We start from the raw sequence: 16,407 nt of genomic DNA, 5'->3' as shown, positions 1-16,407 counted from the left end.
TTCCTTCCCTTCCATTCCTTTCCTTCCTTCCTTTTCCTTGCCATTTCTTCCTTCCTTTCTCCCTTCTTTCTTCCATCCATCCTTTCTTTCCCTTAGTTCCCTATCTTCCCTTCCTTCTTTCTGCATTTATTAAGCACCTGCTGTATGTTAGGCACTGTGTTAACTGCTGGGGATACAAAGACCAAAACAGACTGGTCCTCACCCTGCAGGAGCTTACATTCTATCCTAAGAAACAATACATGTACCTCCAAACAAACACAAACAATATACAGAGTAAATGCCAAGGTGGGAGTCTGTCATTCATAAGTGGTTAGAGTTGGGATGGGCTTCCTGTAAGAAGTGCCGCTTGAGCTGAGACTTGAAGGAAACTAGGGATTCTATGAGGCAAAGGTGAGCAAGAAGTCCATTGCAAGGATGGAATAACAACCTCAATATGTTTTATGAGTAACAACATCAATATGTGAGGCGATGGAGTCAGGAGATGGCATCTTTTATATCCTCAACAGTAAATGGGCTAGTGTGGCTGGAACACAGACTGCATGGAGGAGAGTCATGTCAAATAAGCCTAGAAATGTAGGATAGTGCTAGGTGGTGGATGGCTTTATATGTGAAACAAAAAAGTTTATGTGTCATCTTAGAGGCAGCTGAGAAGACACCGAACAGGGGGGTGACCTGGTCAGATCTGTGCTTAAAGAATATCCATTTGGCAGCTCTATGGAGGATGGATTGGAGAGAGGAGGAGAAGCTAGAGGCAGGGAGACCAATTGAGAGGCTATGGCAGTAATCAGGCCAAAGCCAATCTGGACTTAATCCAGACCAAAGCCAATCTGGACCTAAGCCAAGGTAGAAGTTGTGTGAGAGAGAAGGTTATGGATGCAAGAGATACCATCAGGATAAGATGGATAAGACTTGACAACTGACTTAATATGGGAAGGGAGGAGGAAGAGTTGAAGATTACTCTGAGGTTGAAAACCTGAGTGACAGTCCCTGAGGACAGGGACTACTTTGTTTTGGTCTTTGTATTCTAAGAACTTGGCACTGTACTCCACACCTAGTCAATGCTTTATAAATATTTGTCAAGTTACATTGAACCGGAACTCCTGAGTTATGTATTTTTTTTTAGATAATGACTTAAGCAGGTCATTTAACTTTCTTGCTGCTAAATTTTTCTCTTCTTACAATGGGCATAATACTATTTGCCACCACTTCACAGGCATCTTCTTGGGAAGTAATCCATCAACATTTGCAAAGAATATTTAACTCATTGGACAAAAATTGCTACTTAAAAAGACCTTTTCTTTAATAATCACTGAGTCACTAAATATATCCAGAAAGGATTTTTGGAAGAGGTTTATGGAATGAGCAGGGGGAAATAAAACTATATCTATTTTGAAAGTATTTTTAGGTCTAATAACTCAGAAATAAAATCTCATTGACTAAGTACTTTTTCTTGGAATCACCTAATAATCATTTGCTTAAGCCCATAGACAAAAACATAGGGTAAGGGAGACTCTTGACTTAGAGAATTAAAGCTATGAAATTCCCTAAATGCCAAGACTCTATTTAAGATTTTCCAGGTCTCTCTAACAGCTCATAAAAACTCCTTGAGACACATATGGACTCTTACTCTTTGTTCTGCATGTGGCCAACTCATTTCTGATTGACAATCTGAACAAGACACACATCTCACTTGGTCTGGCTCTGGATTGCATCAAGGGCTTTTGCTGCACCAGAAAGTAGGCGGAATATAGATTTAGTTGATTCTAAGAAGTGTGATGACTCCTTTAGCTCAAGGTCAGAGAATTCAAGAAGCTAGAACTCCTTGTAGTTGAAGCTTTCATGTCTCTAAAAAAAAGATCATTGGTCATCAAATCCACATGTTTGGAAAAGGCTCACCTTTTGGTTCACTTATAGAATGAGAATTCATTAATGTGGGTAGTCACATTATAGAAATGAAGACTAAAAAGATCCTACATTTGTAGGATTCCAAAGGTCATCTAGCCAGTCGATCCCCCAAACTCCAAAGAAATAGATGGGTATTTAATCTCTGAATTGTCACATTTTGTCCAGAGAAGGAGATTCCACATATGCATGTGGTTTGAGGACCAAGGGGACCTTTGAGATTATTTAGTCCAAACCCCTCATTTTACAGAGAGGTGAAGCCAAGAGAGGTGAAGGTCCTGAGGTCATACAGGTACTAAATTGCTGAGCTGAGCAGATAGGCTGCCCTCAAATCTACTCTTCATTCCACTGCACCATGTTGACTCCTTCCTCTTTTAAAGTCCTCACTGTCAGAAAGTGTTAGTCACAACTAATTCCCATGCTCCCATCTCTCCTTTTTTCAGTTCAAGCAGATTTCTGCTTATAAGGAATGCAGTATCTAAAGATCCCTCTTATAATACAGAATCACTGGGGAAATTGTGGCACAAAGATGAATTAAATGGACAGGAAGCATTAGAATGAGTTCAAATGAAGACTATAAAACTGTTTTGTTTTTGAACCACCAGCAATCCCTACATACTCTCATAATTAAGGAAAAATGAAGTCATCCAAAGGAGGGAAGGGGAATTTCTCCTATCAGATTTTCTTCTCTTCTGTTTCCTAAGAAGGTTTACCATGACCCAATTCAAAACTTTCAGGCATTTCACTTTTTTATAACCTTTACCTTTTTAATAAAAAGTAAAAAACAAAAATAATAATAATATTAATACATTAATGTGCTGAATAGGACCTCGCTATGGTGAGGTCTCTCTCAACAAATGAACATAGGACCGGACGAAAGAAATGGAGTTGCGAAGAGAAATATGGTAGATTATGAAGCTTTTATATTATATATGTATGACTATATTATATATGACTGCAGGTATATGTGTGTGTCTATATGTATGTATAAATATGTATATTTGCCTACATATACACACACGCATATGTACATATTTATACCGACCTCTTTAGATTGAAGTCCAAGGCACTTTTTACAATGAACAGATTAAAGCCATTAATTTAGGACATAGCTGTTTCTGGGTACATATCAGTACATGGCAACAACATTAGAATTTGGATTTTCCCCTCTCCAGCTTTAGAGTGCTCCTGCTTGGGGTAACAACGAGCAGAATTGGCTTAGAGAGAGATGACTTTGATGTGTAGAATGGTGAAATTCACCTATCTTTTCTTCTTAGTTACCGCTAGCAAAGGATAGCTCTCATTGGCTGCATGCCGAGTACTCCAAGAAGGGGATAAAAATAATAAACAGCTCAAGGTTGGTTTCTGACTTACGCTCAGCTGTAGGCCATTTTAAATGGACTACATGGGATGCTGTGTTGCTTTATGAGGGGCCTGATTTAATAGGCCACCCAGGTATCCTTATACTGAAACCAAAATGATATAAAAAGCGGGGAGGGAACCACGCTGAAAGTGAAAAACATTAAAAAAAATGCTTTGCAGTGGCTTGAGCACCCTAATTATTAGCATTTGGTCATTAAATTGGGAAGATTGTGTCTTGTTGCCATCAAATAATTATAAATGTTTTTGTTTACCTCCATGTAGTTATAAGCTAATAGGCATTAGAGTGGAAAAATAACGCATTCATGTTTCCCCTTATGGACTCTAATTTAGTTCGTTCTGGCAGGAATGGCACTGATTTGGTCAGCCTATGTAGCATTTTCTAATCAAGAGTTGAGAAAAAGGGGATATAGTTGCCACTCTTCCCATTTTGGGGTCATTAAGGTTGAGGCTCCATCTACTTTGGGACTGCTGTTCCAGTAAGTTTCACTAAAAACAGCACAGATGCCAATTCTCTCATTTATCAAATGACTTTAAAATTTGGGGAAAAGTCCCAACCCTTAGTTTATTTGTGTAGATATTTTATTTTCTTTATTTGGTGACAATTTCTCTGTGTAGAGATAGGAAAATATTAGTCAGTTCTAGAGGTGCCCAAAGGAAAGGCTGAAGGGAGCAAATGGCACAAAGGTATTTTAGAGGTGAATCGACAATCACCAGTACATTCATCAGTCAATTATAAAGTTGAGGATGAACTAATTTCCATTACACAGACAAGTTGGAAACTTAGTATATACAGTAGAACCCCGGTGGCCTGGAAGAGGGAATGCAGCTACGCAGGTACCTAACTTATGATCCGAGAGCTGCATAGGCACTGGGAGAATTTCTCAACGACAATAAAACATACACAAGTGTTAAATCTCAAATACATCAGATTTAAGCTGGAGATGGAGACATTATTTTTCATTTTGATAGCATGAATAAAGTATGGAGTGGTGCTTCAAGATGCAGCTAAACTGAAGCTCAAAAAAAATGGAAGCTGGATTTTATTTTTAGCAGCTCATCTCTAAAGAAGGAGCTATTGTTTTGTACTACTAACACATTAGTGTGAATTTTTGAATTTGTGACTCATACTCAGGGAAAGCATAGATAAAAGACTCAGTCAAACCTACTCTCAGAATTACATATAGAGGACATGATTACATTGATTATAAGATGAGATAAAATGGACCTTCTTGCTGGGAGAAGGTTCACCAGTTTGAAGAAGATAACCTTTGTGTTGATCCAGACACACTATATTTCATCTAGATATAGACCCTCCTTTGGAAGCCCCAGCTTAGAGCAATTCTCCAGGTAAGCCTCAGCTATTAGGTTGAGGAGGAGAAGAATGAATTATATGGGTGTGCCAATTACAGAGTCTTTCTCCTATTCAAAACCATCACTCATAGAATCAGAGATCTCCAAGGGAACTAGGAGGCTATCAAATCCAAGCCCCTAATTTTACAGGCAAGGAAACTGAGGCCCAAGAGAGGTGACCCAACTTCCCTACAGAACTTTTCCTTTTCCCTCCTTTTCACACCAGCAGTTTAAAAAAAGTATTCATAAAGTAAAATGTAGCAGTAGAAGAAAGCTAACGTTTTTGCTGGCATATATTATCCAAATTGTTACCTCCCCCTGCCACTCCACTAGCAGAGTTGCTCCATTTCCTTAATAAAAGGGCACCTAGACCTTGTTCCTGTCTATATTTAGGCTCTCCTCAACTCCAGAGAAGTTGCTTTTCATGCTTGGCTCCGACTTGGTTCTCACAAAAACTGAGAATCATCATTTTCCTTGTTTACACAGCCCCTTGGTGCATTCACAGAAGTCAAAGCTTCCTGAAGTTCAGGAAAGAGAAATAATGCAGCTAATTTGGTTAGCTTTCCCTCATGTCCACAGGACAGAAAAAAGATTGGCTGAGTTGGAGAGTGATATGGATTGAGTAATTAGGCTTTTGGAAATGGAGTAGTAACTAGGCTCACCCTTCTCCCAATTCCCGCCCCCCACCCCACTACTGAGCAACAGAAGTTGGTTTCATAGAGCTACTCAAGAGAGATGGCTTTTTAGAAATCTTTTGTAATGGCTTGTTAAAATTGGGGTTAAATTCTTCTAAGCAAGGAATAGTGTTCTTTTGTCTCGGACACCAAAGACCTTGGAGAATTAGAAGTGTATGGCAGTTCTGAAGGCTGTTGTACTGAGATTCTTTGTCTAGGTGTTGGGCAATTGTTAAAGTGATGTGTACTCAGAAACAGTCATTTGGAGAGCAGGTGGACACTCTGACCTGCTAAAAGACTAGGTTGATACAAAATATTAATTGAAAGTTACAATATCATTTATAATATAGCAATATATTTCATAGTTAAAATAAACTATTATGCTTTCTCCTATCTTTTTTTAAGCAAGCAGTACAGAGGCAAGATGCAAATTCATATTGAAGCTTATTGTCTAATTTTGAATGGAAACATGAGTTTCTTTGAGTTTGCAAACGAAATGTTGTTTCCGTTATCATTCTTCTGCTCTCTGTTGTTTTCACTTGTGACCAATGCAGAATAGAGTTTCTGGGACCCAAATGGAGTCTTTGCCATATAAAAAAAATGTTTTGGATGGAAGTGGATTGGTCCTGTGTGAGATGAACAAACTAAGACAACCTGCACAGCTTCAGAACCAGGGGATGTTTATTCCCCTCCTGCTGTAAAACTGGGAGTCTGTTGTTTTGATCAGATTCCTGTGCGGTTTGCTCCTGCTGTGTGTGTGTGTGTGTGTGTGTGTGCGTGTGTGTGTGTGTGTATGTGTGTGTGTGTGTATGTGTGTGTATCTATAAAATGTCAGCTTCTCTTTGGGATTATAACTAGATATTTGAGCTGAAGCTTGTGCTTTTCTTCCACCAGCTTTTCTAGGCCCTTCCTTCCTTTTGTTCTCTTTCAATATGTGGTCCTTGCCCATGACTAGTTTCCAGAATGAATTTCCCAGGTATGTAAACAACTGTTTCAGGGGCATTTGGCACCTAGATCTGGAGGTCATATGTTGACTATTGGTTGATGGGCTGTTCAGAGGAAATGCCAGTTCAAACTAATGTGTTTCCAGTGAAAGCATAAGGGGAAGCAGGGTGAAGGTAGAGGATCACAGTTCATTTTTTATGCCATTAGACTGAGTTCTTTTAAGGAATCATCAGTACATGTCATTGAAAAAAATCTATATTTCACTTCTGGTCCTTGACAGGACCATAAAGTTGATCTCTGTTCCTGTTGCTTCCCTAGTAACACCCAGGCTGATTATCTTTTGCCTGCTATTCAACTATCAGAAACAGTTAATATGAATATCTCCACAGAATGACTATATATAGCTTTCTTAATGGCACCAATGATCCTATTTCCATAATGTTTATGTTGGTAGCAAAAAACAAAAAAGGAGGGGGAAGAATGCCTGGAGTGTCACCAAGTAGATGCAAGGAGGGAAAAAGGATGCCTAGGAATAAATGAACCAAGCTGCTGTCTAAGGTACTGAAACATAACGCAGTGAGGAGTAAATAGGCACAGCAGAATGATAACTATCACTTGCATTGGTCCTGGTAACCTTAAAAAAAAAGAGAGAGCAATTGTAGAAACTGGGGCATTATGGATGGGAAAGTCACAACCTCCTGGCAGCGTAATTACTTTGCAGTATCTTACAATTACTTCCCAGCATCATGGTGGGACAGGAAACTGTTTACTTTGGGGACTCAGCAATGTTGCTTAATTTGGGGTTAAGCTGTTCATTGATTTACAAAATGATCATGGAGAGAAGCCCTGGAACTTCACATTAGTGTCCCCGATTTTCTTCCCACCAATTCTATTACTAATTACAGATTCTCATTTGAGCTGATTTTAGTGTTTTGTCATTAAACGCTCCCCACCCCATCACCACCACCACCATTTTCAATTCCTGGCTATGTTGCATTCCAGTGTGCCCCAAACAGGTGGAAACCAAACATAGCTGGTTAATTAACTTGAATCTCAGAGATTACATTTTGTTCCTGTGTAATACTTTGCCCTGGAGAATATTAAACATTATCTTCATATTTACCAACACAGAGACTGAGATACTAAGTTACTTAGAACAAAGAAGAAGAACTAGATTATTCCTGTTCTTCTCTTTCTAGCTCAAATATTCTTCTCTTACTTGATAGCTTGTTATGACTATAACAAGTAAGAGAGGAGGAAAACTCCTATCTTTAATATAGTTTTTTCTTCCACTACTATTTCCATTTTTTCCTGCTCCTTTCTGCCTGCTGCAGGAGAATATTGCTATGCCATCTCCCTATCTCTGTCAAGGTCAGAAAATTAATGGTGTTCTCAGATGCATCTGCTCTTGCTGTTGTCCACAGAGCACTAAACAGCCCTACAGATGTGGTGATATTATGAAGTTAACATGTTATGAGGATGGTAAGGACAAGTGAGAGGCAAGTTATGAAAATGTATAGGTGAAGAACAAAAGATGATATCTTTAAGACAAAGATACCAGTTTCCATTTGAACTTTGACCTAAGGAGAAAAGGGCTCCTGGTCAGGGATGGGCTACCAACTGAAGCTATGTCCTGAAATTCCACTGAGATAAGTGGAGCTAATGTATCACAGTACACCCCCGACTTTACAGTACATAATATGGCTTAAGCAATCCATTGTGGCATTTCTGTATCTGCCCTACCTGTGTCTAGAAGTTCTAAAGAAAAGCAGCATTATTGGATTTGTCACTGAGTTATCAGAAAGATTAGAGAATTCCACCACTGGGAAAGTCTTGTGGGATGGGCCTGAATTTTAGTTTAGCTATCCAGTGCTGGAATGACTTAGTGTTTTTCAAGTACAGCCAATTTTTGAAGGGGCAATTCAGCCTCTTCTACCCACCAAACCTTGGAACAAGGAAGGAAGAAGAAAAGTTTGGAAGTCACCTCTTCTCCTAGCCTCAATATCCAAGGCATGAAGGGATTGCTAATGAGTAGTGGCACACCAGAAAATGGACCCTGGGAAAGAGAGAAACAAAAGGCCTGAATGATCTACACACTGGATTTTCAGTACCTAAGTCATCAAGACTTGTCTGTACTTGTATGAGAATGTACACTTTCCCAACAGACTCTTCAATGTTAGTGTACAGAAACTATCTTCCAATTGGACCAGGACAGTATTAGTATGCAGATCAGAACACTCATTTTCTGAAGAGCCTTTACTTGGCAGGGATGAAAAATCATGCTTCTCTATTGCGCTACAATAGGCTCAATTTATGCCTCAAATGCCCTTGTGTTTCCAGAGTACCCATGGCTACTAACACTGGAAGCAACCCAAATCACCCCCTGAACTAGAAGGTGTTACAAATTTGTGTTGTCATCAGTGCCTGCACAGGTCTCTCTCTGGTCAAAGGTCATGTAAAGCATGGACCATTATGCACAGACTGACTGAGAAGCGATAGTCTGTGTATAATTTTTGGGGGGTGGATGAGGGGTATCACAACTTTACATGCAATGTCTGAAATTAATATGAAACTGAATCCTTGTAAACACAGACATGTTGGGAGGGGGTTGCGTTAGTAATGAAAGGATTAAATTGAGACCCAGCAGCCAAGGACTACGGTTTTGGAGTCTAGATTGGACAAGTAGATTTTTACAATTATCAGCCACCATTTGGTGAAATATAATGAAAATCACAAAGTAACTCCATGGTTATTTCATCTGTTTAAACATCCACTTTTATGTTCTGCTGAATTTCCATTGAAAATAGCAACAAACATTGCTCTAGGAACATCAAAGAAATAGATGCATGAGATACATCAGGGACCTACGGTTTCCTTAGTGTGGGAACTCCCTTCATAGACCCTACTGGCAATCTATCTATAATTTTATAGACTTAAAGTGTTGCCTGAGGGGCAAATAAGTTAAATGGCTCACCCAGGATCACACAGCTAGTGTCAGAGGTGGAATTCGAAACTAGGTCTCCCTTACTCCAAGTCCAGTGGTCTATGTACTATGCCATGTTGCATTTCCTGGTACAAGTGACAGTGGTAAGAATAAAGATTAAAAAGAATAAAGATTAAAAAGCAAACAAACTCAGAAGCAAGGTTGGTATCTGTGCAAATCAACTAACAGACAATACGAAAAAGAGTCTTAAACAGGAAACCAGGAAATGCTCTCGGCTAGTTAGAGGAAGAGATCAGGCTACACACCAAGGCTTCCTTCAAGAGATGCCCTGGATTATGTAGATTTCCACCTATGTCAAACGAACGCTTCTTTAAAAGACTTTAGAAGACCATGCCCAGTGTGACAGAAATAGACTGAAGCAAATCTCTGTAGCTGGATGCATTACATAACTTACCTTAGAGTGGTAAGAATTTATCGGAACCCAGCAGAATTGCTACCCACTGAGGGATAGCATTCTTTTGCCTGAATTTAAACAGATGAAGTACACCATATAGTAGTTAAAAACAACCCCTCAGAATTAAAGCAGCACATTACAAGGTTATTTTCATTGGGCAAAATTTGAAGTGGTCAGATTTGAGTGATGTAAAAGGTTTAGGGATTGGCATTATCATTCAGGGCAGTGGGCTTGATCAGGGCTTGCTGGTCTTTCTAGCAATTCTAGAGTCCCCTTTAAAGTATTCAGTTGTGCGAGACACATGATTTTGTACCAATATTAAAAAGTGGCAGCAGAAACAGATCCACATTAGTCAACACTCCCCTAAATTTTTTCTCAAAGAACTTCCTTTATGAGCCATCTTCCTTTCCCCAAACCTACAATCTTATAATGACTTTCCTTCACTTGAGCTGCTGCATGCACCTCCCTTCATAAATGCTGTCACAGAATCTGAGATGAGGAAACCTTTTACCACTCAGCTAGCTTAGGAAACTTGAGGTGGGGTAGGCACAAGATCAGTGAGACTTCCCATCTGAAACTCAAGCTAAGCCATGACACCAGAAATATTTGTGGTGTACTCATCATCATATAATACGAATGAATCTCAGAATGTTTGGATAGCAGAATAAAACTCTACCAAAGCAGATATTTTCAGAACACTATTTTTAGCTCCAGAAAGCCAATATTTTTGAGTTGGCACTCAACTCATAACAGGCACTGTACATACCTATGGCAAAAGCAACCTGTACGGTTTGGAGTGGGACCTATGCCCACAAAGAAAGAATAATTGATGAAAAGTGATGCCTGAGTGAGACACATCACCAATGGAAAAGGAATGGCTTGAATTTAGGGGCACGTGGGCAGGAATTGGTTGGTTTTTTATAAATAATTGTTGATATTAGATTGAAAAAATCTGTCTTACATGACCTCATTTACCATGCACTGGATTTTATGACCTATGTAAGGGATAAGAGCTTTGATGCCCTATGACTGTATCTCTGTTTTGGCAAATTGTGAACTTCTTTCTTCTGTCTGTTGTCATATACAGAGACCTTCTTAGACTAGAGAAAAAGAGTAGAACAGATTGGTAGATGAGGCCCTTAGTTGTGAATACAGAAAGCCCAAGGCTGATATTCGGTTGAGTGGAATATTTTCCTCTAGTTGCTTCTCCATTGGCTCCTTTAGTTCTCATTCATTCTCTCTCTCTCTCTCTCTCTCTCTCTCTCTCTCTCTCTCTCTCTCTCTCTCTCTCTTTCTCCCCTACCTCTCCCTTTCCTTCTCCCTCTCTTTATTTTCCCCACCCTCACAACAATTGAAGACCTGAGATTGAGCATGGATTTCTGTTCTCCACCGAACACTGCAACAAAGGCCCTGTCAAATGTTTGGCTTCCTTTCATTTCTCCTTCCCGCTTCCATATATAGGCACCTAAACAGAGATTCGATTTCGGATTTCAAGGCATATTGAACCAAGCACTCTGAATGAACATGAGTTTGTTAATTAGTTCAGTGTTATTCTTTATGTCCACTCAGCCTGAATGTTCCTGTGATGACAGAAAGACCAGGAGAAAGTTGACTTGCATCTTAAGACCTTTCGGCAATTCTTCCTGTGTGGGGAGTTTTATTTAGCAGCTGCTCGAGCTTGTGTAAGGGGTGGGAAAAGAAGTGGAGCTGACCCCAATAGGGCTGTCAGAGAGTGGTGTGTGGGGGGTTCCCACTGCCACACTCACTCCCCGAGCCTCGATGACGGCTGAGAGGAGCTGTTGCTGCTGCTGACGCAGGGTGTCCGCAATGAGCAAGGGGAGAGAATTGAAGCTGGCAGTGAGCTGTTCTAGTTTAGACTCCAGACTGCCAATTTGTTTTTCCAAGTCCTCACTCCGGTCGTTGAGCTCTGTGATTAAGTCATACATGACATTCTGCATCTGTGGGGTGAAAAAGAATATGGACCAGGTTATTATGGGAACACAAATAGGGGAGAACCAACTACAACCAGCCTAGAGGAGGACAACCTGTAATGATGACTCATATTCTATCAGACCAAGGAAAGAGGAAAAAACTTAAAGGTTGGATTTGATGGCCTTTGAGGTCCCTTCTAGCTCTAAATCTGTGATCTTGTCATCCTGAAGAAGTGGAGCCTTGAATAGGTGCCTATCATAGACTGACTCCCCAGGCAGTCTCAGTACTATTAGTCCATCAAACCTTCCAAGTGATAAGTCTTTTAAGGTAGTGAAGCCACATGCTGCTAAGGAAGTGGAAGACCATTTCCATGGGCTTAGGTAAGAGTTTTTGACTGATCAGAGAGGGCCTTTGTATTACCTATGATGCTTCTGTTTAACCAAAAGTTTTTTGCTGAATTTGTCAACAAAACAGTTCTGGAAGGACCTTTCCACAAAGTCCCATTGGGATAGGAAAAGAGATCACTCATAAAAGGGGTGGGAGGAAACAGAAATAACAGATGGCAAGGGAAGCAAAGGAAATGAAAAATAAATTAAGAGGGGAAATGGTAGTGGTGGTGGAGAAGTAGCCAAAAGAGAGCTAAGGGACCAGTTTTGAGAGAAAGGAGATAGAAAATGCAGGGGTGCCTACCAAAGTGACTTGCTGCCAAAATGGGGAATTCATTGTGTGCATTAAACCAAATCCTCCACTCACAGAGAGTGTATCCCTGCCCCATTATCTGTGTATCTGGGGAAACCACAATTTTGCTAAGTAAATGGACAACTTGTGTAGTGCTTGTCCTCAAAATCTGTATCAAAAGAATCACAAAATCTCAGAGCTGGAAAGGACCTCAGAAGTCATTTAATTTAGCCATCAGTGGAGTATGGTACAATGAATATTTGGCTCTGGAGACAAAGGTCCTGAGTTCCAATAGCATATCTGTCACTCACAACTTGTATGACCTTGGGTAAGTCATTTAATCTCTTTGGGCCTCCCTCAGTTTCCTTAATTATAAACCGAAGGGGCAGGGATTAGACTAGACAGCTTTTATGGATCCTTTCCAGCTCTAGATATAAGAAGTAGGAAATCCCTTCTGTAAAGTAGCCAACTACCCTGAAACCTCTAGGGATGGGGAATTCCCTACTTCTTACAGCAACCGACTCTACTTTTTAATAGTTCTAATGGGTGTAGGAGAAAGGTGTCATACACCTAGCTAAAGGGCCACATTACTACAGCAACACTCCTGAGTGAGGAAGAACTAGACTAAAATATAATTGCGAAATATTTTAAAAATACATAAAAATACAATGGAACATAGTGTCAATATATGGTTTTCTAAGTCAATGTATGGTTCCTTATGTATAGTTTAGTGGCTCCTCTTTCAATTTGAGTTTGCCATTGTTGGCCTAGGAATTTGTCCTTAGAGTAGAAATAAGCCACTCTTTGTCTTCTGCCTGCGGCCCCTCATTCAAGCTGGTGGGGCCGAATGGGACAAGCGTGACCCCTCTCCCCCAAGACAGTTTTTCAGATACTTGAAGACAGCTACGATGTCCTCCCTACCACCTCTTGTAAAGTTTTCCTTTTTACCAGGTTCTTTTAGCTGATTCTCTTACATGGTGATTTCCAAACTCCTCACCCATGCTGGCCGCTCTCCTCCTTTGGCCTTGCTCCAGCTCCTCCTTCCTAAAATGTGGGGTTCGAAACAGAACACTCCAGATGCAAGAGGCAGTGTGGTGCAGAGGAAAGAACCCTGGGCTTGGAGTCAGAAGACCTGAGTCTGAATCTTGGCTCTGCCACTTATTACCTATGTGGTCCTGGGCAAGTTGCCTTACCTCATAGGGCCTCAGTTTCCTCCTCCATAAAATGATTGAGTTGGTCTACATGACTCCTACAATCTTTCTTTCAGCTCTGAGTCTGTGATCCTATGTGATCTGACTAGGACCAAGGACAGCGGGCCTATTGCCTTCCCATTCCAAAGGCTTTACCTTTGTTAATGCTGCCTAAGAAGAACAAGATCGGTTTTTTTTGGCTGCCATGTCATGCCAATGACCATGTCAAAATGACAACTTGGTGAAGTGACAGCCATTCCTTCAAGGAGCAGTCTTCACAGAGCACCCTCCAGGGATATGCGCATAAACCCCTCCCACTTCATTGAACTGAAGGGGAGGCCTGTTTGTGAGGCAGCTATAAAAAGGAGTCAGAACATTTGGATCCTGCTGTTCTCCATCCCCCCACCCTGTGCCCCCTCCCCCCACCACATTTCAACAGGTTCTTCCTTTCCAAGGAGCCAAAGGGAAAAAAGATAAACGGAGAGTGAACACACACACACACACACACACACACACACACACACACAGAAAGAGGTGATGACTATGCTATCTTCTCCCCTTCGTTGCCTGGTGACGGGATTCCAGGGGAAACACAGCCCAGTGTGGGATATGCTAGGAGATTGCCAATACCTTTAATTCTACCCAGAGAGGAAAAGGAAAAGACTGGCAGCATATCAGTGTTTACTTCTTCTCCCTACTTTACAGCAGGCCATTGTGAAGGTCATTTTCCTAGAATGCTTTCCTGCCCTTCAGGTAATTTGGTCTCCAAATTGTTTCCACTCCAGGATCCATGAGGGATAGATGAGACTTTCTGTTGCACCTGATATTTTTGCTTCACACATCCTGCTATATGTTGGCTTCTGTCTCTGGGAGATACACCAGAGGCAGTGTCACAGAAACCATGGAATACAGTTACCTGGCTTAAATTAGCATGAGAACATGCTTCCTGCTTGCTAGCATAATTTAGCCTGGTCTGGACATATGTGATACTTGGTGTGAGGTGAGGTGGAAAACACTCCTCCTTCACAGGAGCAGTCCTAAGGCAGTGACACTAAATGTGCTCTTTCTTTCCATCTAAACAATAGCTTTTCCCTTGATGGTCTCCTAAAAAACCACTTGCAAACCCTACGTTTCACCCAAATGTTCCAAGAGTAAAGACAGTCTCTCTGTGCTTATTCCAAACTGTGCCAACCCACTTAGGCACTTGATTGTAATTTCCACATCAGGTTAGGGAATCCTTTATTTGACACAATCCTTTCATTGTACCCGGTGCCTGTGGATGACCAAATAACCAATAATTTACACTGATTGTACCACGTTCTCAATGGGACTTAATTTGTGTGAGGGAGTTGCTTTTCTCCTTAGGCTCACCGAGGAAGTGTGTTCCATTACGATAATGAATGTCTGCCTGCATGCTCTACAAGGCTGGCCCTGGGCTTTGTACTTTATGTATGATTTCGATCAAGTAGCAATGAAGAGAACTTGATGAGGGGGAGGCCCCTTTCTTCAACAGGCACCTACGCGCCATGATTACCGATGTGCTCTCTGCTGCTGGTAACAATGACCTTTCATGTTGTAACTTTAGGGATTTTTGAGGAGAAGAAAAATTCTTAAGCTTATTAATCTGCCTCCCAGAAAAGTACCAAAAAGAATGCTTTAGGCTAACACTGGAGTGGCATAGTTATTGTTGCTGAGTCGCTTCAGATGTATCCGACTCTCTGTGACCCCATTTGGGGTTTTCTTGGCAAAGGTACTGGAGTGGTTTGCCATTTTCTTCTCCAGCTCATTTTACCGATGAGAAAACTGAGGCAAACAGGGGTGAAGTGACTTGCCCAGGGTCACACAGCCAATAAGAGTCTGAGGACAGATTTGAACTCAGGAAGATGAGTCTTCCTTACTTTAGGCCTAATGCTCTATTCACTGCATCACTTAGCTGCCTGAAGTGGTACAGAGAAATGCCCAAATCATAGCAGCAAGCCATAAAAGCCCAAGCATTTTGAAAGGAGAGCTTTCTTGCTGGACTCTTTCTTGAACTTTGTATCTCTCTTCCTCTCTCGAAGAGCCAAAGTAGTCAAGTCACAGAATCCAAGAATCTCAGAGTTAGGGAAGGGATGTCAGGGTCATCCAGTTCACTCCCACCTGGACAACGTCTCTATCCCTTTTGTAACATCCCCAATGAGGGATCATGATGGCCCCTGTCTGAAGAACTTTAGTGACAGGAACAGGGCAGCTCATTCTATTGTAAGGCAGCTTTGTTGTGGAAGGTTTTTCTTTAGAGTGAGCAAATATGTCTACTTGTTACTTGTTTCTTCTACCAACTGGTCCCACTTTTGCTGTCTGGACCTGAGGAGAATATCTAAGTCTTATTTTTTTCATATGACAGCTCTTCATATATCAGAGGACAGTATTTATATCATTCCTCTCCCCCTCCCTCCTCTTCTCCACTTTATGCATCTTTGTATACTTTTCTTTTCCTCACATTTACTTCTGCCAGCCTTAAGTTGACCCAGTCTTGAGTTCATCCTGGTCATTCTCCTCTGGACTGTGTATCTTTAGAAACATCTCCTCATTCTCATATTTTCATAGAGGAAAAATGGGAAGGTTTGAAAATAGGGAAGGAATCACTGAAAATCTTCCAATCAGTCACTCTGATTATAACAATAGAGAGGTAGCATGTTGTAGTGGATAGAGGGCCAGCCTTGGAGTCAGAGCTCACTTGAGCTCCCATGAATTTAATTACCATCTCTATGTTGATGGTTCTCAAGTCTACTTATCCTGCCTCAATCTCTCTGCCTCCAATCTCGTATCTCCAAATGCCTTTCAGACACCTCAAACTGGATGTCCAGTAGACATCTTAAACTAAAAGTATCCAAAATGTAAATCATCTTTTCCCTAAACTCTACCTCCTTCCTACCTTCCCTGCTAGTGTAGAGGGCAACACGATCCTCCCAGTCC

The 16,407-nt window shown here is 41.0% G+C and overlaps 1 protein-coding gene across 2 annotated transcripts in view; it reads right to left on the bottom strand.

The window, feature by feature from the left end:
* Positions 1-11,313: 11,313 nt before the first annotated feature.
* Positions 11,314-16,407, bottom strand: part of KCNN3 (potassium calcium-activated channel subfamily N member 3) — a 291,621-nt gene continuing 286,527 nt past the window's right edge. For both annotated transcript variants that reach the window (XM_036756376.1, XM_036756377.1), the window contains one exon: positions 11,314-11,610. In XM_036756376.1, the coding sequence (XP_036612271.1) occupies positions 11,314-11,610 (297 nt within the window). The remainder of the gene's footprint in view (positions 11,611-16,407) is intronic.

This window comes from Trichosurus vulpecula, chromosome 4 (assembly GCF_011100635.1).
Source record: "Trichosurus vulpecula isolate mTriVul1 chromosome 4, mTriVul1.pri, whole genome shotgun sequence".
NCBI lineage: Eukaryota > Metazoa > Chordata > Mammalia > Diprotodontia > Phalangeridae > Trichosurus > Trichosurus vulpecula.
The sequence above is the reverse complement of the archived record's forward strand: the minus strand, read 5'-3'. Positions and strand labels throughout refer to the sequence as shown.